Source organism: Podarcis raffonei, chromosome 5, assembly GCF_027172205.1.
Source record: "Podarcis raffonei isolate rPodRaf1 chromosome 5, rPodRaf1.pri, whole genome shotgun sequence".
Taxonomy (NCBI): Eukaryota; Metazoa; Chordata; class Lepidosauria; order Squamata; family Lacertidae; genus Podarcis; species Podarcis raffonei.
In genome coordinates this window covers 100,546,102-100,570,542 of record NC_070606.1, presented here as the reverse complement: position 1 = coordinate 100,570,542, position 24,441 = coordinate 100,546,102, and the positions used below count along the sequence as shown (strand labels likewise).

Genomic DNA, 24,441 nt, shown 5'->3' with positions numbered 1-24,441 from the left:
AAATTCACACTTCTCCAAATTTTAGGATGAAGTTGCTTCTGTGTGTGTGTAGAAAAATGCATCTATTAAAGGGAAGAGTGTGTTAACACATCATCAAGTGCATGAAAGTAACGTACAAAGTTTATTATATCGGGCACAATATCTTGCAAAAATTCACACATTAGGCAACGATACAGGCCAAAATGTGTGGTTTATTAGAAATCTGCACTGAAAGGATGAAAATTTCAATAATAATAATAATAATAATAATAATAATAATAATAATAATAATAATAATTTATTTATACCCCGCCCATCCGGCTGAGTTTCCCCAGCCACTCTGGGCGGCTCCCAATCAAATGTTAAAAACAGTACAGCATTAAATATTAAAAACTTCCCTGAACAGTGCTGCCTTAAGATGTCTTTGAAGGATAGGATAGCTGCTTATTTCCTTCACATCTGGTGGGAGGGTGTTCCACAGGGCGGGAGCCACCACCAAGAAGGCCCACTGCCTGGTTCCCTGTAACCTCACTTCTCACAATGATGGAACCGCCAGAAGGCCCTCGGCGCTGGACCTCAGGGTCTGGGCTGAACGATGGGGGTGGAGACGCTCCTTCAGGTGTACTGGACAGAGACTGTTTAGGGCTTTCAAGGTCAGTACCAACACTTCGAATTTTGCTCGGAAACGTACTGGAAGCCAATGTAGATCTTTCAGGACCAGTGTTATGTGGACTTGGTGGCCGCCACCAGTCACCAGTCTAGCTGCCACGTTCTGGATTAGTTGTAGTTTCCGGGTGCTCTGGTCCAGGGGTTCACGAAGAGTCAGACACGACTAAACGACTAGACAAGGGTGAAGATTCTGCTCGGTCCCTTTCCCTGGCCTGACGCTTTCTAGATGGGAACATTGCAGCACTCTCTTGGCGTTGGAAACCCACGGACGGGTCGAGCAGAACAGATGGGGTGAGACCAGTGAGATATGCCAGAGTCTCAAAGCATCTTTTCCCCCCACTTAGCAAAAGGAATGTATGGGCTCAGCTCTGGGTTTATGTTGACACCTGGTGGCAGGATCTGAAACTGCGGTGACGTGCGAGGGGACATTGTGATAGCAAGACATATATCCCACTGTAGCTGCAAGAATATTAATCACTACCAATTGGAAAGCTGGAGTGGCAAAATAAACGGTTGGAATATGCTGAGTTGGCAAAATTAAAATAAGTTGGAGTTCTTGTTATTATATATAGCAAGAAAAAAGCACACCAAGAACTCAGGCCAATGTAAGTTTCAATAGTGGGAGTGGTCCCTACTTGCAAATCTATAGTCAATTGTAACAAAAACACATGTAATTACTATTACTATTGATTATTTTCAGTTGTTATCTCTGAGAAACATAGAAAATAACAGGATATGTTTATCCGAAAGTCTCCAACCTTACACATAGAATCATAGAATCATAGAGTTGGAAGAGACCACAAGGGCCATCGAGTCCAACCCCCTGCCAAGCAGGAAACACCATCAGAGCACTCCTGACATATGGTTGTCAAGCCTCTGCTTAAAGACCTCCAAAGAAGGAGACTCCACCACACTCCTTGGCAGCAAATTCCACTGTCAAACAGCTCTTACTGTCAGGAAGTTCTTCCTAATGTTTAGGTGGAATCTTCTTTCTTGTAGTTTGGATCCATTGCTCCGTGTCCGCTTCTCTGGAGCAGCAGAAAACAACCTTTCTCCCTCCTCTATGTGACATCCTTTTATATATTTGAACATGGCTATCATATCACCCCTTAGCCTCCTTTTCTCCAGGCTAAACATGCCCAGCTCCCTTAGCCGTTCCTCATAAGGCATCGTTTCCAGGCCTTTGACCATTTTGGTTGCCCTCCTCTGGACACGTTCCAGTTTGTCAGTGTCCTTCTTGAACTGTGGCGCCCAGAACTGGACACAGTACTCCAGGTGAGGTCTGACCAGACACGACCCTTTAAAAATTAGGTAAGGAACCAAATGTTATATAATATTGTTTTATAATTTATGATTATTTAGAATTTAAATGTATTTTCATGTAATATTTGATACTTCCAGCTGATGAAGGTGAATACATCGAAACAGGGCCCTGTCCTGGTTTCTGATCCATAATTGACTTCTGACTTCTGCTCTGTGATTGAAACTAAGACCTCCACGTCAAATCTGACTATGGACTAACATGAACTTATCTCTACTCATAAACTCTTATCTTTAATTCTGTAATGAATTATTGTGTTATACATATATTTATGAGTTTGAGTTTGTAATATCTGTTAGAGTTTGTAATCTCTATGTGAGTTGGCAAAATTGACAGAAAAACCGAGAGGCCACACTGATCAAACGTTTATTAGGAAATGGGACGTGTACAAAAAATGTCTTAAGGTTCACTGTAATAACATGACGTCTGTGGCAGCCCTTGAATGATTTCTATGGTATGGTGGATAACCATAAGAGAATATAATACTGAAACTTAACAAAAGAAAAGGGAAATAAATAGTGCACCAGATAGATTAAGTGGTAGTTGCCTGATGGGATAGTTGCCTGATGGAAAGCGATTAGAAATTTACAAAGAATGTGATGTGATGTGATGTAACAAATATTGCCATTTTTTCCTCCTTTCTGGATAACCTTATTGTTTGCAACTTCTTTTTCATCTCAATAAAGCATTTAAAAATAATTTTGAAAAGATAAGACAACAGAGAGCTTTTTCTTTGTGTGTGCCCGTGATTCCAGATCATATCCCCTAGAACACTTTTGGGGAAGAGATTCTGCTTTGCATGTGTAAGAACACAAGAAGAAGAAGCTGGATCAGGCCCATGCCCCATCTAGACCAGAGCCCTGTTCTCACAGTGGACAGCCAGCTGCCTGGGGGGGGGGACCAGTGAGAAGAGAAACTTTCCCCCTCCTGGGGTTCCCAGCAATTCAGATTCAGAAGCATTATTGCTTGGGGAGGCAGAGTGCAGCCATCATGTCTAGTAGCCATCCATGGCCCTCTCCCCCTCTATGAATTTGTCTAATCCTCTTTTAAAGCCGTCTTGCTTGGTGGCCATCACTTCCTCCTGTGGCAGGGAGTTCCGCAGTCCAACTATGTGCTGCACAAAATCTCTCCAAAATCTTCCAACGTTCAGTTTCAATGGATGCCCACGTTATGAGAGAGGGAGAAAACATTTTCTCTATCTGCTTTAGTAATTACGCATCCCTGAACACTCCAAGACAAATGCAATAATCCAGAGGATTTTTTTTAAAAAAAAATGAAAAACATAGGCATGATGCAGCAAGCAGGTTCGTAGCTTGGGGGTCCTCCTGGATCCTTTGCTGTCGCTCGAGGCTCAGGTGGCCTCAGTGGCCCCAAGTGCCTTTCATTAGCTTTGGCTGGTGGACCAGCTACGCCCCTATCTGGACAAGAATAGCCTAACTCCTGTCGTCTGTGCTCTGGTAACCTATAGGTTAGATTACTGCAATGCGTTATATGTAGGGCTGCCTCTGAAGACAGTTCGGAAACTTCAGCTGGTGCAGAATTCAACGGCCAGGTTGCTCACTGGAGCAAGACGGTTTGAGCACATTGCACCGATCCTGGTCGGACTGCACTGGCTCCCAATTAGTTTCCGGGCCCAATTCAAAGTGCTGGTTTTGACCTATAAAGCCTTTAACAGCTCAGGACCACAATACCTCAAGGACCGCCTCTTTCCATATGAACCTACCTGGACCTTGAGATCATCTTCTGAGGCCCTCCTTCGTGTGGTGCCTCTTCCTCGAGAAGTCTGGAGGGTGGCAACACGAGAACGGGGCCTTCTCTGAAGTGGCTCCCCATCTGTGGAATGCTCTCCCCAGGAAAGTTCACCTGGCGCCTTAATTACATACCTTTAGGCACCAGGCAAAAACGTTCCTTTTTAACCAGGCCTTTGGTTGCTTTGATTGACATCCTATGCCCTTTTAAAATGTGGGGGTTTTTTTGGGGGGGTATTCGGTTGTTGTTTTTATTTTGATTATATACCGTATTTTCCCGTCTATAAGACGCCCCTCATGTATAAGACTACTATTTTTTGAACCCAAAATTAAGAAATAAATCTGTGTATAAGACGACCCCCAATTTTAAAATTCCATTGCAGGAATCTCAACTAAAGCATCCAAGACAGATGGCCATCCAATTTTAAAATTTGGGGGAAAATATAGTCTTATACGGGATGCGGGTGGCGCTGTGGGTTAAACCACAGAGCCTAGGGCTTGCCAATCAGAAGGTCGGCGGTTTGAATCCCCATGACGGTGTGAGCTCCTGTAGCTTGGTCCCTGCTCCTGCCAGCCTAGCAGTTCGAAAGCACGTCAAAGTGCAAGCAGATAAATAGGTAACGCTCCGGTGGGAAGATAAATGGCATTTCCGTGTGCTGCTCTGGTTCGCCAGAAGCGGCTTAGTCCTGCTGGCCACATGACGTGGAAGCTGTATGCCAGCTCCCTCGGCCAGTAAAGCGAGATGAGCACCACAACCCCAGAGTCGGGCACGACTGGACCTAATGGTCAGGGGTCCCTTACCTTTTATAGTCTTATACACGGAAAAATACGGTATATTGTGGTTTCATATTTTGATTTTGTTCTGAGAAACGCCCTGAGACCTCCGGGTATAGGGCGGTATATAAATTCAACAAATAAATAAAAATAAATAAACATGATGTGCTCCAATACAAGCTCTCACCCCCCGATCCAGTTGGAGGCGCTGGGCATTCACGTTGCACCCGTGTTGCATGTTCAATTCCCTTGTGCTCCCAAGCCTTGAACCAGGAATCGGGGCTCCATGGGTCAAAGTATTTTAACAGCAGCAGTCGAGGTCCCATCAAGGCACGATCTGGAGGTACCTGATGCAGCTTGAAATGGACAGCCCCAGTCGGTGCTGAGATAGGGGGCAATTTGCAGGCCTCACCTGTGCTGCCTCAGGGTCTGCGATGGAAGCAAAGTGGGGTGTAAATGCAAATAAGATAAATACGTACTCAATGCCGGTCCATGAGACCCTCGCATCCTCAGCATGGAGGGGGCCATGCAGGGCCCACAATCAAAGGCTTGTGCCCCATAACCCAGTCCCCCTATTTCTATAGTACTCTGCTACATCTTTTACTTACCTCCCAAACTTCTGGGGGGAAATAGTGGGATATTTTTTAATAATAATAATAATAATAATAATAATAATAATAATAATAATAATAATTTATTTATACCCCGCCCATCTTACTGGGTTTCCCCAGCCACTCTGGGCGGCTTCCAACAGAATATTAAAATACAGTAGTCTGTTAAACATTAAAAGCTTCTCTAAAGAGGGCTGCCTTCAGATGTCTTCCCTAAAGAGGACTGCCTTGACATCTGATGGGAGGGTGTTCCACAGAGCGGGTGCCACCACCGAGAAGGCCCTCTGCCTGGTTCCCTGTAACTTGGCTTCTCACAGTGAGGGAACCACCAGAAGGCCCTCGGAGCTGGACCTCAGTGTCTGGGCAGAATGATGGGGGTGGAGACGCTCCTTCAGGTCTACTCGGCCGAGGCCATTTAGGGCTTTAAAGGTCAGCACCAACCCTTTGAATTGTGCTTGGAAACGTACTGGGAGCCAATGTAGGTCTTTCAAGACCGGTGTTATGTGGTCCCGGGGGCAGCTGCCAGTCATCAGTCTGGCTGCCACATTCTGGATTAATTGCAGTTTCCGGGTCACCTTCAAAGGTAGCCCCACGTAGAATGCATAGCAGTAGTCCAAGTATTTGAAGATGATTTGTGACTTGAAGTATGTTTTGTTTCCTTGCAAAAATAATGGCTCTAGCAAGCAGTTCTTTGGGCAAAGGGGAATCATGCTCCGGTTTGAGTTCTAGCCACCCCCAAATATTTCTTTTTTTATTATTATTTTTAAAAAGTGATTCTGATTTGTGTTGCTACAGAAGGAAGTGTCTTTCCTTGGGCCTCCCTTGGTTGCCCTCTAGCGGCCATTAAAAGAAAACACACCCACACAAAGCAGCGTTGTATTACGTAGAGCCCTGGGACTGCACTGATGGAAGGGATCCCGGGGGGTCATCTAGTCCGACCCCCTGCAATGCAGGAATCTCAACTGAAGCATCCATGACAGACGGCCGCCCAACGTCTGCTTAAAAACCTCCAAGGAAGGAGATCGCACCACCTCCACCGCTCCACTGTCGAACAGCTCTTATCATCAAAATGCTGTTCCTGATGTTTAGCTGGAATTTCCTTTCTTGTAACTTGATGTCATGGGTTCGAGTCCCACCCTCCGGCGCAGGAGAAAACAAGCTTGCTTCCTCTTCCATGTGGCGGCCCTTGAGATATTTGAAAACGGCTCTCATATTGCATCTCAGCTTTCTCTTTTCCAGGCTAAACATACACAGCTCCTTCAACTGTTCCTCATCAGGCTTGGTTTCCAGAACCTTGATAATCTTGGTTGCTTAATTAGTTCTTCCCAGGGCTATCTTTTCCTTTAAAAATGTTTAGGGGTACTGTCATTTTGACTCAAGAAAATCACCACTGTATAGTTCAAATCGGGAAAAATAAATACAGTAAATGGACAAAGGCTGGGCTGAATGAATCCCTAGCCAGAATTAAGATTGCCAGAAGAAATATCAACAACCTCAGATATGCAGATGACACAACCTTGATGGCAGAAAGTGAGGAGGAATTAAAGAACCTTTTAATGAGGGTGAAAGAGGAGAGCACAAAATATGGTCTGAAGCTCAACATCATGGCCACTGGGCCCATCACCTCCTGGCAAATAGAAGGGGAAGAAATGGAGGCAGTGAGAGATTTTACTTTCTTGGGCTCCATGATCACTGCAGATGGTGACAGCAGCCACAAAATTAAAAGACGCCTGCTTCTTGGGAGAAAAGCAATGACAAACCTAGACAGCATCTTAAAAAGCAGAGACATCACCTTGTCAACAAAGGTCCATATAGTTAAAGCTATGGTTTTCCCAGTAGTGATGTATGGAAGTGAGAGCTGGACCATAAAGAAGGCTGATCGCCAAAGAATTGATGCTTTTGAATTCTGGTGCTGGAGGAGACTCTTGAGAGTCCCATGGACTGCAAGAAGATCCAACCTCTCCATTCTGAAGGAAATCAGCCCTGAGTGCTCACTGGAAGGACAGATCCTGAAGCTGAGGCTCCAATACTTTGGCCACCTCATGAGAAGAGAAGACTCCCTGGAAAAGACCCTGATGTTGGGAAAGATGGAGTGCACAAGGAGAAGGGGACGACAGAGGATGAGATGGTTGGATGGTGTTCTTGAAGCTACCAGCATGAGTCTGACCAAACTGCGGGAGGCAGTGGAGGACAGAGGTGCCTGGCGTTCTCTGGTCCAGGGGGTCACAAAGAGTCGGACATGACTAAACGACTAAACAACAACAACAACAAATGGACAAAAGTACAAAGATCCACAAAATGTTTAGGGGTATGCGTTCCCCTGCACCTCTCCCCCAGAAAAAAGCACTGGTTCTTCCTAATATTTTGTTGGAATCTCCTTTCTCAAATATGGTTTCTTTCATTTCTAGTGCAGGGTGCTCAGAAGATGGTCATTGCAAGAGGAGGCTAGTGCATTGGGGCAAATGGGGCATGGCCCCACCAACCTCATCCGGCCCCCACCTGCCTGCCTTACTTATTTCCAGCCCAGGGAGTGGCCCTGCCTCAAGGCTTTCTCCTTCTCAGTCTCAGCGCTGCTCTTGCAGAACTCAGCCGGGAAGAATCATAGAATCATAGAATGAGCATAAGAGGAGCATGGGGACACGACGAGTTGGCTCAACCTCTCATTGGCTCTGGCGCCACCTACTGGTCACCTCCCTGCCTTCCGTCCAACCAGTCCCAAGGGTGACCAGGCGCCACTGTAAACAGATGCTACCGAAATGTCGGCTCGCGGCTCGATTCTGCCAGCTTCTCTGCAAAAGCAACAATCCCAGAAGAACAAGCACTGAAACTGGAGGTGAGGCAGAGAAGCCAGGACTGAGCTGGGGCTGCGTAGAGCCTTTGTCTCATGTCTACAAAGAAATCACACCCTGCAACTCACAAGTCCTGGCTTGACCTGGTTGGGGACTCCTGGGGAGGGCACTCTGCAGGCGCTTGTTGTTTAGTCATTTAGTCGTGTCCGCCTCTTCACGACCCCCTGGACCAGAGCACGCCAGGCACTCCTGTCTTCCACCGCCTCCCGCAGTTTGGTCAAACTCACGTTTGTAGCTTCGAGAACACTGTCCCACCATCTTGTCTTCTGTCGTCCCCTTCTCCTTGTGCCCTCCATCTTTCCCAACACCAGGGTCTTTTCCAGGGAGTCTTCTCTTCTCATGAGGTGGCCAAAGTCTTGGAGCCTCAGCTTCAGGATCTGTCCTTCCAGTGAGCACTCAGGGCTGATTTCCTTCAGAATGGAGAGGTTGGATCTTCTTGCAGTCCATGGGACTCTCAAGAGTCTCCTCCAGCACCAGAATTCAAAAGCATCGATTCTTCGGCGATCAGCCTTCTTTATGGTCCAGCTCTCACTTCCATACATCACTACTGGGAAAACCATGGCTTTAACTATATGGACCTTTGTTGGCAAGGTGATGTCTCTACATGCGCTCAGAGGCATCTTTAGGATGGCCAAGCCAGAGGGCATCACATCTACGGGACCGCCTCTCCTGGTATGCCCCACAGAGGACCTTAAGGTCCACAAATGACAACACTTTGGAGGTCCCAAGTCACAAGGTGGTTAGATTGGTCTCAACCAGGGCCAGGGCCTTTTCAGCACTGGCCCCGACTTGGTGGAACGCTCTGTCACAAGAGACTAGGGCCCTGTGGGACTTGACATCTTTCCACAGGGCCTGCAGAACAGAGCTGTTCCACCTGGCCTTTGGTTTGGACTCAGTCTGACCCTTATGTTCCCCTTCCCTTATGGTTTTGATCTATGAGCTACTATTAAAATGAGGCTGCATTTTAAATTGTATTTTAACCCATAATTTAAATTAGTTTTTTTCCCTCTTCTCCCCCGCCTATTATGTTTTTATTGTAATTTTACTGCTGTTAGCTGCCCTGAGCCCGGCTCTGGCCGGGGATGGTGGCGTATAAATAAAAATTCATTATTATTATTATTATTATTATTATTATTATTATTATTATTATTATCTTCTAGCGGTTTCTAATTTGAAAGAGAAGCTTCGGCAACAAATCCCTGCAAAGGCACGCCGGTCCTTAATCACATCCAACTTGAACCTGCCAACATTCATCTCCACTGGATGTCCACAAGTTCTGGTTTGTTCTGGCACAAACAAGCTGGCATGATTCAGGTCTGAAACATTTGGGGCCACATTCCACAGGCCTCAGACCCAGAGGTTTGCTGACCTTTGGCAGAGAAAATCCTGGAGAGGGGCGCGATCTGGGGAGGGGAACAGCCAGCGGAGGAACGGCAGCTGCATCTCTGAAAAGGCCTTTTTTTAAACAAAAGACGGAGAAGGGGATGCTCTTAATGGATGCAATGTCTAAATCTTCCCCCGGGGCAGGAGCAGGAGCTATTTCAAGCTCCCACATATGTCAGGACAGTGAAAATACTGTTTCTGGGGAGAGTAAGGGATGAGGAATGGCAGGGGGAAAATATAGCCTTGCCACATTCCTGTCCAAAAATACATCTCTGGGGGAACTTTCAGAATCCATTGTCGATTCACTGGGAGACTGGCTCAGTCGGGAGGAAATCGTCCATCATGCTCTGAGCACGGAAAAAGAGATGGACTGAGTGCTAAGAAACAGGCTCCCGCGCCCCCCCCAAAAAAGGGGGTTGAAGGAGAGGAGCGGAGCCATGGATGCGAAGGTCACCCCAGAGGCATCCCAGCTGGCGGGAAAGTGCGGCAAGGGACACTTCCCTCCTCGCCCCCACTGTCCCATTTTTAAAACAATTTAGATCTTAATGATTTTCTCCCCCCCCCTTTTCAGTTTTAAGCTGCCTCTTTCTGGTCCTCCCAGATAGCCTTAATTTTACGCTTCGGTGATGCTCATTTTCTAAGACTTTTAAAATTAATTATTTTTTGTCCAGTCCAGAGTTATTAGGAAGAGAGAAAAACTCCCAAAATCATAGCCGGGGGGCGGGTGTGTGTGTGTGTGTCTGTTCCTACAAACCGTTGAACGAAACTCTCTGGGTTTATGGTTTCCTACAATTTCTTTATTCTTTAATAATTAAAAAAACCCACATCCCTCTGGAAAAATAGAATCAAGTCCTGAGTAACTTTGTTCAGGGTTGATTTGGAATGGGTCAGCTTAATTCAGTATTAGATTTATACCCCCCCTTTTTTCCAAAGAGTTCAATGTGCCCTACACACCTCTCCTGTTTATCCTGTGAGGCTGGGCAAGACTGAGAGACAGCCAAGGCACCCAGTGGGCTCCAGGATGGAGCGGGGATTCGAACCCAGGTCTCCCAGGTCCTAGTCCGGCGCTCTAAACACTGCACCACACTGGCTCACCATTGATATCTGTAAAGGAGAAAATCAGCTTTCCTCTGACACCCGTAAGGCAAACAGCAGTTTGGGGGGTGCAATTCAGATCAGGAAACATGCATGGTGTGAGCGCCTATGCTGGAAATGCTGGAAAGTGGTGAAGAAGAAGAAGAAGAAGAAGAAGAAGAAGAAGAAGAGGAGGAGGAGGAGGAAGAAGAGGAAGAAGATTTATTATTTGTATCCTGCCCATTTGAATGGGTAAAATGTAAAAAGAACAGACTGCAGATTTCTGTTTTGGTTCTGATTTGGGGGCCGGTTGGAAAGTTGCTTTCAAAACTTTTACAGTGGTACCTTGGTTCTCAAATGCCTTGGCACTCAAACAACTTGGAACCTAAACACTGCAAACCCCGAAGACAGTGTTCTGGTTTGCAAACTATTTCTGGAAGCCAAACGTGCTCTGTTTTGAGTGTTATGCTTCCGATTTGAGTGCCACAATTCTGTTTTGAGTGTTACGCTGAGGTCTGCTTTTGCTATTTATTTTGCATTTTTGTTTTTGCGCCTCTTTCTTGTTTGGTTTTAGTGACTGTGTAGTACCCAAGCGACTGATGGATGGGTTATGTGACTGCAGTACATTGTTTATTGCTTTCATTTTACGGATCAATGGTCTCGTTAGATAGTAAAACTCACGGTCAATTGCAGTTTTAGGGGTTGTTTTTAAAAGTTTGGAATGGATTAGTCCAGGCATAGGCAAACTCGGCCCTCCAGATGTTTTGGGACTACAACTCCCATCACCCCTAGCTAACAGGACCAGTGGTCAGGGTTGATGGGAGTTGTAGTTCCAAAACATCTGGAGGGCCGAGTTTGCCTATGCCCTGACTAAACCGTTTTGCATTACTTTCTATGGGAAAGCACGCCTTGGTTTTGGAACGCTTTGGTTTTGGAACAGACTTCTGGAATGGATTAAGTTTGAGAAGCAAGGTACCACTGTATTTGCAAAAAAGGAGCTGTTTTTCTTAAGACCTAGTACAGTCATACCTCGGGTTACAGACGCTTTGGGGTTGCGCGATTTTGGGCTGTGCACCGCGGCGAACCTGGAAGTACCGGAATTGGTTACTTCCAGATTTCGGCACTTGTGCATGCACAGAAGCACTGAATCATGACCCGCGCATGTGCAGCGCTGCGGGTTGCAAACGTGCTTCCCGCACGGATCACGTTTGGAACCCAAGCGTCCACTGTAATCATAAGAACATAAGAAAAGCCTGCTGGATGAGGCCAATGGCCCATCTGGCCAGGCCTCCTGTTCCTGCAGTGGCTAAGCATTGGGGGAACCCCCCAAGCAGGATTCAAGCACAAGAGCCCCCCCCCCACCTGCTGAGGCTTCCAGAAACTGGGATTCAGCAGTTTTGCTGCCCCTGATTGTCCTCTCATCTCCCAGAAACCCACCCCTCTCTTGTCCTCAGGCTTTTCATCCCACTCCTCACCCACTTTCCAGACAGTGGGGTGCAGGAGAGATTTCTGGGGGGACAGTGGGTGCTGCGGCCGCTGCAGAGGGTGCCCCGGGGAGAAGCAAGGGTGAGAACCCAGGACACAATAGCAGCTCTTCAGCTTCTGTTTTTCAATCCTTCGCAGAAATGAACTCCCAATTTCCAACAATGGCTTTTTCAGCATCCTGACTTCAGAAACCCAACCGAGTCTTCTTCTTCTTCTTTTCTTTTTTTTAAAGGGTTTTTTTTAAAAATTATTACCTATCAAAGTGTTCATAGAGCAACAGCGCCAAAGCAAAGAATCTGAAAGTTCTCCCCAAAGCAAACAACACAACTCTCCCCAAACCCATACAACATGCCTTTTAAAAAAATAATTTAAGATCCTGAAAAGGTAGGTTTAAAAAAACACACACCAAAACATTTGTCACCAAAATAATCCTCTCTTTCTCTTTTTTGCATTTCTGACCAAGCTCTTGCCGAATTTGAGATGACTCACTCCAGATCTAAATCATAAGCAATCTGAACCCACAAGAAATGCAGAATGGGTGGGTGGGTGGGTTTGCCGTGGTTGGGCTCCATAGGGAAAACTACACACCAGAGGCTCTCCACTGGCCTTGGGATGGCAGCATTGCAACGAGAGTTAAAGAATGGTGGAGGTGGAAGGGGTCCTGAGAGTCATCTAGTCCACCCCCCGCCCCTGACCTGAAGGCAGGAATTTCAGCTAAAGCATCGAACCACCTCTTCAGAACTTCCAAAGAGGGAGAACTCGCCACCTTCTCGAGGAGACCATTCCAACTGATCTTACCACCAGAAAGTTCTTCCTAAAATTTAGTTGGAATTGGCTTCCTCCTCATTTGAATCTGTGGGTTCTGGTTCTACCTTCTGAAGCAGAAGGAAAAAAGCTCGCTCCATCTGCCATGTGACGCCCCTTCAGATATCTGAAGTTGGCTCTCGTACCATAGAATTGTAGTCTCAGAAGGGACCTGGAGGGACATCTAGTCCAACCCCCTGCAATGCAGGAATCCCAACTAAAGGACCCAAGGCAGATGGCCATCTTTCCCTTCTCAGTCTCCTCTTGCTCCCTCAACCATTCCTTCCAGACCTTTGATCATCTTGGTTGCCTTCCTGCGCACACCTTCCATCTTGTCAATGTCCTTCTTAAACTGGGGTGCCCAGAACACGACGCATGACTCCATTGGTTTGGGTCATCCCCTCTGGAGCAGCAGCCTCTGCCCCTTTACAATGCTCCTGGCCATCCTTGAGGACCTAGACACCTTTGAAGCACCTGCTAAAGGGAATACTCGAGACCTTCAGCCACCTCTAGCCAGATACCTTCTCCAGTGTCAGGGAACGTACCTAATTTTGAGACATCTGAGCTGCCTGATCCGTGTGTGCATTTTGGGGGATCCCTAGGCTCATGGAAGGGGCGCGAGTGGCCCTGTGGGTTAAACCACAGAGCCTAGGACTTGCCGATCAGAAGGTCGGTGGTTCGAATCCCCGCGGCGGAGTGAGCTCCCGTTGCTCAGTCCCTGCTCCTGCCAACCTAGCAGTTCGAAAGCATGTCAAAGTGCAAGTAGATAAATAGGTACCTCTCCGGTGGGAAGGTAAACGGCGTTTCCGTGCGCTGCTCTGGTTCGCCAGAAGCGGCTTAGTCATGCTGGCCACATGACCCAGAAGCTGTACGCCAGCTCCCTTGGCCAGTAAAGCGAGATGAGTGCCGCAACCTCAGAGTCGTTCATGACTGGACCTAATGGTCAGGGGTCCCTTTACCTTTACCTAGGCTCGTGGAACAGGAACCCTCGCCTCCTAACACGGCCCCAAACTCATCCCACAGAGCATTGTGCCCTTGTGCCGGCTCCCTCACCCCAACGGCATGGACCCTCAACCCACGGGAGACCTCCTATCCCCTCACCCCAATGTCCAGGGGGCGAGAGGGACACCTAGAGCACGTAAAAGTCATTGTTGTTTGACAAGTCCGCGTAGTGGCGAAGGCTCAGCGCCGACGGCGGGTGCTGCTGCAATGGCTTCTCGCTCTTCTGCAACCTCCGCCCCGTGGCCTCTCCCACGGGTGTCCGGTGGCACTGCAGCCCCGGTTTGGGCTTGGCCCCGCCTCGCCCGTGGCCCCCGAGTTTGTGGTTCTCATTGCAATAGGCCACGCAGCAGCGGCAGGCCAGGAAGGGCTTGGCGTGGTCTTTGGCCTTTGACCTGGGCAGCGGCGCCAGGCCCCTTTGGACGGGGAGGCCTTTCGGCCGGGAGCCGGGTGCTTCGGCCGGTCCTTTCAAGCGTCCCTTCTTCTTCTGGACGTGGTCCAGGCTGATGTCCGAGTGGGAAGAGCAGCTCTCATTCCAGGAACAGCTGCTGGCGGCGCTGAGGCTCCTCAGGGGCAGCGCCAAGCGCAGGGCTTTCCAGAATTTGGAGCCGGGGCGCTTGGACCTCTCTCCCTTCCAGGCCACGAAGGCCACCGACTCCCTCAGCTGCTGGATGTTGGGGTGGGCACGGAGAAGGGGGCGATACTCCACCACCACCAGCTTGGTGGCAATGTTGTTCTGGCACAAGAGACCCAGCTTGAACTCCAGCATGCTGATGCTTTTCTCCAGGAGGTAGTCGGGACTCAGGACCACAATCATCTTGCGGCTCCTCTGGATGAAGTCGAAAATGGCTTCCGTGGTATCTGAGGGGGAGAGGAAAGGACGCCAGTCAGGTCTCTGCACCCATATCAGCCTGGACAGCTCAGCTGGTTAGAGCGTGGCGCTGAGAGTGCCAAGGTTGGAGCTTCTTCCTCCCTCCCCCCAATTTTTAGAAATAACATTCATTTTAAACAGAAACACATTTATACATTACAATGGGACCTTGGTTCTCAGACTGAATCCGTTCCAAAACCAAAGTGTTCCAAAACCAAGGCGCACTGCTTTCCCATAGAAAGTACAGTGGTACCTCGGGTTACATATGCTTCAAGTTACATACGCTTCAGGTTACAGACTCCGCTGACCCAGAAATAGTACCTTGGGTTAAGAACTTTGCTTCAGGATGAGAACAGAAATTGCGCAGCGGCGGCGTGGCAGCAGAAGGAGGCCTCTTTAGTTAAAGTGGTGCTTCAGGTTAAGAACGGACATCCGGAATGAATTAACTACGTAACCAGAGGTACTACTGTAATGCAAAATGGATTAATCCGTTCCAGACTTTTAAAAACAACCCCTAAAGCAGCAATTTACATGAATTTTACTATCTGATGAGAGCATTGATCCATAAAATGAAAGCAAGAAACAATGTACTGCAGTCGCACAATCAATCAATCAATCAATCAGTAGCTGAACCGGGTTCCACACAGTCACAAAAACAAAAAGAGCCACAAAAACCAAAATGCAAAATAAATAGCAAAAACAGACAGATCTAAGTGTTACACTCAGATCAGAAGTGCAACACTCAAAATGGAGCACATTCAGCTTCCGGAAAAGGTTTGCAAACCAGAACGCTTACTTCTGGGTTTGCAGTGTTTGGGTTCCAAGTTGTTTGAGTACCAAGGTGTTTGAGAACCAAGGTACCACTGTAGTGGGATTCTCAGAATCCCCCGACATCCCCCCCCCCCGGCTTCCAACATTTATCTTTTCGTTTTCAACCTTACTGCATCTAATTATACTTACCCACACTTATTTAAACCCACATTTAACCTTATCAAATTATATTACAAGTATTAAATCGACCCTGCTAACATCTTCAGATATTTACAGTGATCTTTAAGATACTCAATAATTTTTTCCCGAATCCTTATTGAATTTCTTGTCATCTTGGTGTCTGATCCTTCCCATCATTTTTGCCATTTTGGCACATTCCATCATTTTGACTCTGCATTCTTCTCTGGTTGGAGTTGCCCAACCCTGGGCAAAAAGCATTCTTGCAGCTGTCACCAAGGTTGCAGGTTTGATCCCCATATAGGTCAGCTGTGGATTCCTGCACTGCAGGGGGTGGACTGGATGATCCTTGGGGTCCCATCCCATTCTACAATTATATATATATATATAGGCATTTTCTCCAGCAGTGGGTTCTAGTCAGAGAATCATTGCATACTCTCCAAGTTCCCTGATTTTCCAGGGACAGTCCTGGAATTACAGAAGCCACCTCAGTTTCTGATTTGATCCCAGAATGTTCTGATTTTCCTTTTTTTTTCATAGAATCATAGAATCCTAGAGTTGGAAGAGACCACAAGGGCCATCAAGTCCAACCCCCTGCCACCTCTCAGAAAACAATTAAAAGCTGTGTGTGTCTGTAGGTGGAAAAAGTGGAGCCCCTGTTTATACTGACAATAAAATTCCTGCACCAAATGAAGGAAATTGTGACGCTGGCATACAAAGCCCTTCCTATAATTTTGGTGGGAAATGTCACCACTCCACTGTAAATTCTTACATTGTATTTCAATATTTTGTTGGAAGCAGCCCAGAGTGTCTGGGGAAACCCAGCCAGATGGGCAGGGTATAAATAATAAATGATAATAAAATTATTATTATTATTACATTGCAATGCTTCTGAAACCAGCTATTTCTTAGGGAACATGGGAAGTGTTGCTTTGACACTGTCTACTCAGAAGTAAGTCCCACTGTATTCAATGCAGCTTGCTCCCAGGTAACTGGGTCAAGACTGGGCAGCCTGACACTGCAAACTTCAGCATATTTACTCAGAAGTAAGGATTCACCCTTTAGTAATGTTCCTGATCATTCTCACAGTTTCTTCTTCTTCCATCATCATCATCATCATCATCATCATCATCATCATTATTATTATTATTATATTTCCAACTCTTTTCCCTGACAAGGACTCATGGCAGGTTACAGATGAAATTGTTGCAAACGATCCCTTCCCTCACACATTTTTACTTTACAACAACCCTGTGAGGTGGTTCGGGTGGAGAGGTTTTAATTGGATGAAGGTGACAGGTGAAGATGTTTATAGCCACATCTATGTGTGCAGGAGATCAGACACAGAAGAAGCTTCCTGATGCCCCTATTTTCATCGGAGAAATGTTTGTCCCAGAGCTGAATCTCTGGAAGGGACCCCAAGGCAACCTCTAAAGTGAAAAGTCCCGACTTCTGGAGGCGGCGCGAAACAGCAATGGCGGTCCTCTTCAGTTGTTGAAGAGGGGCTCCGCGGAAAAGGGTCGTGCGCTGCGGCACAGCGACGACCCGTTTAGGAAAACCACGGGTAGAGTGAGCCCGTGGCCGTGGGATTCGGCGGGCACCAGGAGCGACCTCGGATACGCAGAAGGGACCCCGTAAGGGGCTCCGGAACGTGGAGGGGGTAGCGGTGCTGTGAATCCATCGCTCTTTCCGCGGAAGCGAAGCCGCGCGGCTGCTGCTGATGAGCGCTGACCTTTCTTCTTTGAACATTTGATTGGAAACAACAAACTCGTGAGTAAGAAATTTGAGGCTTTATTTGGACATCAAATTGGTGAATTTCGGCTGAAAGCGGGAGACGCTAAAAAGGAAGTCAGTCTTCCGTCCCTGTTTAAAGTACTGAGCAAAGTTTTTTTAAAGCGGAAGCGTTGAAAGGAGTTTAAAAGAAGTTGGAACTTACCCTGCAAGTTTGGATTTGATTGTGAGACTGTGCTATACCTCTCTATATTTTGTGGATTATAAAGTTATAAGCCCCAGCTCACGGGCTGCCTGGATACAAAGTAACATCAGATTGTGGCAACTGTGTATAGAGACATAAAGTTACATTGGGCTACTTTGCAGTTACAAAAAAGGAACTGTTGTTCACACCTTCGCAAAGAACCTTTATCATCTGCAGTTTAAAGTGAATTTAGAGGGTTTCCCCCCCTTATTTTGGATTTTACCATATTTGGGAATTAAATGGTGGAAACTTTTGGGGAGCTCCCCCTGCTGGATTGTGGAAATATAAACCTCTGAGAACTGCTGGTTGTTTTGGAAATCTTTTTGCCTGGATGATTGCTTTTCCCATGGGATTTACAATTTGACCTTGAAACCTAGACAGTTGTGGAATGAGTGTGGCAGGAAAAACAAGGGCTGCCAAGAAAGCAAAACAAACTGAACTATTGCAATCAACTTTGCCTGTGCAGCCACGTAGATCATCTGTTCCAATTGTGACAGGTCTGCAAGAAGGACAATTTAAACAGCCAGTTTTGGAGGATATGGCTGCAGGAGGATTAGACCCTATTTCTAAAGAAATATTGGATCAACTGGCAGCATTAAATAAGAAAGCTGATGAACAAGCGGCTAAATTTGACCAGGTTACAGCAACGATTAATAAGTTGACAGACCAAGTTGCTCAAAACACACAGGCGATAGGAAATTTTGAAAAGACTATATCAGAGAACCGAAAATTAGCTGAGGACGCAAACACGAAAGCAGACCAAAACAAAAAAAGGATTGAGGAATTAAGAGGGGAAGTAAGACCACTGAGTAGACAGGTCACTGAACAACAGGCCTATCTGTCTATGGCGGAGCTGAAAAACCGGGAAAGTAATCTTAGGATTAGAAATATTCCAGAACTAGAAAAGGAAGATTTGGCTGGCTTTTTGACTGCAGAAATATCCAAGTTCTGGGGTTTGGCAGAAGAGAAAGACTTCAAAATCGTCACCGCTTTTAGATTGGGAAGAGTGGCCAAGAAAGATAAACCAAGGGATTGCTTGATCATATTGAGATACAAGCAAGAAAAAGACAACATACTTGGCCTACATTTTAAAAACCCATTGGTGATACAGGGAAAGACAGCAGAAATCTTCAGAGACATACCAAAACAATTGTTGGACTTAAGAACTATATACAAGGATCTGGCAAGATTATTAAGAAACAACACAATCCCTTACAGGTGGGAATTCCCCCAAGGATTATCTTTTAATTTGAAAGGGAAGAAGGTGAGAATCAGAACAGCAGAAGAGCAAGAAAAATTCCTAAACGATCACGGGGAGGACCTTCGAAAAGGGACAGCAGGTACCTGGCCACCCCCCACGCCTGGTACAAAAGATCCACCTCCAGACATAGACGAGAAGGGAGACAACCCCATCGGCTAACAAGCTGATCCAGGATGTCTCTGCAGCTTTTTAGTTGGAATATTCATGGGGCAAATTCCCCTGAAAAAAGGAAAAGGATTTTTCACATTTTGAGGAAAGAACAACTAGACGTCATTTGTCTCCAGGAAACCCATGTGACTAGGCTCCACAGAAGAGTGCTAATAAACAAGCGACTAGGCCAAGAATTTATTTCATCAGCTAAAGAAAAGAAAAGGGGAGTCGTGATATATGCAAAGGAGAGCCTAGCACCAAAATTTGTGTTCAAAGATGAACAAGGAAGAATTTTGGCGATCGAAATACAATCACAAGGAGAAAAATTTTTGATAATTGGAATTTATGCACCAAATGAGGGGAAATCTGAATTTTATGGGAAGCTGCATGAGACAATGCTGGACCATATGGACTATAATAACATCATTCTGATGGGAGATATGAATGGGGTTGTCTCCACACACATGGATAAGTCACAAAATCAAAATGTGACTAAAGATGGCAGATTACCAAAGACTTTTTTTGAACTCACAGACAATATGGACTTGATTGATATCTGGAGGACAAAGAACCCCCTAGGTAGAGAGGGAACATTCTTTTCTGAGGCCCACCTATCCTGGACAAGAATCGACCAAATCTGGATATCTAGAGGACTGGCACCCAAGACCAAAAAAGTAGAGATCTGCCCTAAAACTTGCTCCGACCATAACCCCTTGAAAATGGACTTGAGACTTACACCAGCTGGATCCTTCAGATGGAGAATGAATGATGCATTGTTTAGAGACCAGGAGATAGTGAAGAAGGCCCAAAAGACGATGAAAGACTACTTTGAACTAAATTTGAACACTTCGGTGGAAAAAAAAACAATCTGGGACGCAAGCAAAGCTGTTATGAGAGGGTTTCTGATACAGCAGAATTCTATTAAGAAAAAACTCTGGAACGGTAAAAAGGACAAGATCTTGGAAAGGATAAAAGACGGAGAGAAAAAGTTGAGACTAAATCCAAAATCAAAAGAAGTTTTGAGAGAAATAAAATTCCATCAAGCACAATATGCAAAACTGATAAATCAAGAAGTTGAATGGAAAATCAAACAGATGAAACAAAGATCATTTGAATCGGCAAATAAATGTGGGAAGCTGCTATCATGGCAGCTGAAAAAGAGACAAAAACTGAACTTTGTTACCAATCTAGAGGTTGAAGGAGAATGTATTCAGAAACCAGAGGAAATTAGAAAGTGTTTCCAGAGATATTTTAAAAAATTGTTTTCCCAAGGACCCCAAGTGGAGACTGAAATAAATAAATTTTTAAAAAGCTATGGCCTACAAAAACTAACACAAGACAAACAAATTGACTTGAATTATAAAATAACCCAACAGGAAATCGAAAATGCCATTCAGAACATGCAACTAGGCAAATCCCCGGGCCCAGATGGACTTACCTCCAAATACTATAAGATATTGAAGGAATACCTGACTCAGCCATTGATGGAGGTATGTAATCAAATTATGGAAGGGAAGGGGGCACCAGAATCGTGGAAAGAGGCATTCATCACTTTGATACCAAAATTGGAATCTGAAAAGACTCAACTTAAGAACTACCGTCCCATCTCACTCCTAAACGTGGATTACAAGATTTTTGCTGACATTTTGGCAAATAGATTGAAAAAAGTCTTAAATGGAGTTATTCATAAAGACCAAGCAGGCTTTCTCCCTGGCAGGCATTTGTCAGATAAATACTAGGAACATTGTTGACGTTCTGGAACTTCTACAGACAAATTTGAATACAAAAGCAGTTTTGATATTTATAGACGCGGAGAAGGCCTTTGACAATATATCTTGGAAATTTATGAAGAAGAATTTGGAAGGGATGGGAGTGGGAAGGGCGTTCCAAAATGGCATAGATGCAATATATTCAGAACAAAAGGCTAAATTGATAGTAAACAATGTGGTGACAGAAGAGTTTAAAATTGAAAAAGGAACACGACAGGGGTGCCCCCTATCACCCTTGCTATTTATTTCTGTCCTTGAGGTTTTGCTAAATTTGATCAGGAAGGATCAGCAGGTGGAAGGAATACAGGTCGGAGGAAAACAATATAAACTGAAGGCCTTTGCAGATGACTTGGTTTTGACATTACAGGAGCCGGTGTCCAGCACAAAAAGAGTATTGGAATTAATTTCTGAGTTTGGTCGGGTGGCGGGATTCAAGTTAAACAAACAAAAAACTAAGGTTTTGGCAAAAAACTTGACACCTTTAGAAATAGATGGGTTTCAGAAGGAAACAGAACTAAACGTTGTTAATAAAGTGAAATACCTGGGGGTCAACTTGACTGGGAAAAATTTGAATCTGTTTAAAGATAATTATGAAAAATGTTGGTCTGAAATTAAAAAGGATCTAGAAATCTGGTCAAGATTGAAACTTTCCTTGTTGGGAAGAATTGTAGCAGTAAAGATGAATGTATTGCCAAAAATGCTGTTTCTGTTCCAGACCCTACAGATCGTGGACAGAGTGGAATGTTTTGGAAAGTGGCAGAGGGACATTATGAAGTTTGTCTGGCAGGGCAAAAAGCCCCGAATAAAATTTAAAATATTAACAGATGCAAAGGAAAGAGGGGGTTTTGCCCTGCCGGACTTAAGGTTGTATTATGAAGCTGCATCCCTCTGCTGGCTGAAAGATTGGTTTTTGCTAGAAAACACTGATGTCCTAGATCTGGAAGGGTTCAACAATGCTTTTGGGTGGCATGCATATTTGTGGTACGACAAGGTAAAGTCTCATAAGTTGTTTAAAAACCATATTGTAAGGAAATCTCTGTTTTCTGTCTGGACTAAATACAAGGACTTATTTGAAAACAAGACTCCGAGGTGGTTATCACCGATGGAGGCTAAAGCCACAAAAATACTTAATATGGGGGGTGGCTGGGCAAAATACTGTGAAATAATAGAAAGAGTGGGTGACACTTGGAGGTTGCAGAGCTTTGAAAAATTGAAAGGGAAGGTGCGAGACTGGTTTCACTATGCCCAAATTTTAGAGATCTTTAAAAAAGATAAAAAAATTGGTTTCCAGGTGGAAAAATCAAAATTAGAACTAGAATTACTTGAACCTAAGATGAAAGTGCTTTCAAGAATGTACAACTTGCTGCTTAAATGGAATACTCAAGATGAGACAGTCAAATCAGCCATGATAAAATGGGCACAAGATATTGGATACAACATTATGTTTGAGGACTGGGAAAGGTTATGGACCACCGGTATGAAATTTACGGCATGTAGTGCCTTAAAGGAAAATATTATGAAAATGATGTACAGGTGGTACATGACCCCAGTCAAACTTGCAAAGATATACCATTTGTCTGATAATAAATGTTGGAAATGTAAGGAGGCTGAAGGAACTTTTTACCACCTCTGGTGGACATGCCCGAGGGTGAAGGCCTTCTGGGAAATGATTTATAACGAGTTGAAAAAGGTATTTAAGTATACCTTTCAGAAGAAACCAGAGGCCTTCCTCTTGGGCATTGTGGGCCAGAGGATACCTAAGAAAGACAGAACCTTCTTTCTATATGCAACGACTGCAGCAAGAATTCTCATAGCTAAATACTGGAAGGCACAGGAGCTACCCACACTGGAAGAATGGCACACACAACTGATGGACTATATGCAACTAGCCGAAATGACTGGCAGAATCCGAGACCTGGGAGAAGAGGCTGCGGAAGAGGATTGGAAAAAATTTAAGGACTATTTACAAAAACATTATAAGATATATGAATGTTAAAAATTTGCTAAGGTTTGAGGTAAATATGCTTCAGTATTGAAATTCGGAGTTGATAGAAACAAAGTTAATGATTGAGAAAAGTTTTAATTTCAGAGTGAATAATTAGATGAAAATACAAAAACACAGGAAACAAGGTATTAATTTGCTGTTTATATTTATTATAAAGAATGCAGGGATGGAGGAGATGGGGAAGTCCAGTGGATGATGAAAAAAAAAAAAAAGACTTCGAAAAATGAATTTTTTCTTGTTTAATTTCTTTTTCTTTCTGTAAAACCGCTTTTGTTGTGTTATTGATGATGGATTTAGATTCTGGAAAAAAGCAATAAAAAAATTTATAAAAAAAAAAAAAAAAAAAAAAATAAAGTGAAAAGTCCCAAACCTTTCCTGCAAGGGGAGTCCCTCCATCTGCCTGATAATTTTGGTTGCCCTTTGCTGAACCTTTGCTAACTCCACAGTATCCTTTTTGAGGTGACCGGCTCCCTGGGATCCTGACAACAGGTGAAGGTCAGGACCTCCACTTGTGAGATGTAATCCGTTAATGCTGTCAAATGCAACATTCCTTATTTCCCTAGCGTGGGCACAGGCAGGGGGATATCCAGTCAGGAAAACTAAAATTGTCTATCAGAAACTTCACTCTTGTGGTTTATCACCACAACATCTACTCACGTTGGGTTTTAGTAAGGCAAGCAGTCTAATTTGTCAGCGCTGAAATGATATCGAGCGTCAGAACAACTTGGCCACAATAAGGAAATTCTGCCCGTGGTATGACTATTTTCCACCTTCCCATTTTGACTCTCTGGCACCCTATAGACATGCTTTTACTCTCGCGAGATTGAATGTGTTGCCCTCGGCTGGACTTGAGGGACGATTCCAAGAGATTCCACATGGAAAATGCTTATGGCCCTGTGGAGATGGCAGTCCTGAATCAGTGGCGCATGCACTCTTTATAAAGACTTATCACCTCTCTTTTATCGTCCATTCTGGGTCGCCCAGCCACTGCCACCCTGCCCTTTCTCTGAGCAGATCAAGATGAGCAGCTGACAGCAAAGGCTGCAAGGTTTCTAGCTGGGGCAATCAGAATAAGGCCCACTATTTGACTATTGATTCAAACCCCTAAAATGTATTTTATATGATTGACTTTTTATTTCTATTCTTTGGGTATTGTACTGTTGTTTTATTGCTGTGGCCAATGGCTGACACAAATAAAAATTCATTCATTCATTGTAACTTCCTATTCCACAGGTATGGAATATCTCCCTCTGCATGTGACCTGGGAGATGGGCCTGGCTCTGGCTGACTCCATCAAAGAGCCGAGTCACGTAGTCGTTTTCTCAGTCACTTTTGTCTTTCTATTGTCTTGCTCTTTTGCTGCCACGCTGCTCTCCTGCAGCCATTTTGTTGTATTAATGTAATTTTGCTGTCTGCTGGCTCTCAGCCAGCAGCACATGAGTTCCGTCTCCATATGAGATCAACTCACAGTTTCTTTGTGTAACTATTAAGTAAAGCCTGCCTTTCCGGGAACAAATCGTGAGCTGAAATGTGAGTAAACATTTTGTTACTTTACTTAGAAAGACTCTCGTGTCTTTATTCTTTTAAGAGGGATAAAAGGGGACACTGGGAAATAATCTTAACTAAGAGATTCAAATGAGTCTGCAAACTAGCTTCCAGCTATATTGAGGGGAATCTTCTCTGCTACATCACTCACTGGCGTGGGTGAAGGAAGGATAACACTTATTCAATATACCCTTTCCTACTATCCTTAATGGGGACGCGAG

The 24,441-nt window shown here is 45.0% G+C and overlaps 1 protein-coding gene across 5 annotated transcripts in view; it reads right to left on the bottom strand.

Annotated features, from left to right (window-relative positions):
- Nucleotides 1-12,970: 12,970 nt before the first annotated feature.
- Nucleotides 12,971-24,441, bottom strand: part of IL1RAP (interleukin 1 receptor accessory protein) — a 106,278-nt gene continuing 94,807 nt past the window's right edge. For all 5 annotated transcript variants that reach the window (XM_053390862.1, XM_053390867.1, XM_053390863.1 and 2 more), the window contains one exon: nucleotides 12,971-14,557. In XM_053390862.1, coding sequence (XP_053246837.1) covers nucleotides 13,827-14,557 — 731 coding nt within the window. In that variant the 3' untranslated portion in view covers nucleotides 12,971-13,826. The remainder of the gene's footprint in view (nucleotides 14,558-24,441) is intronic.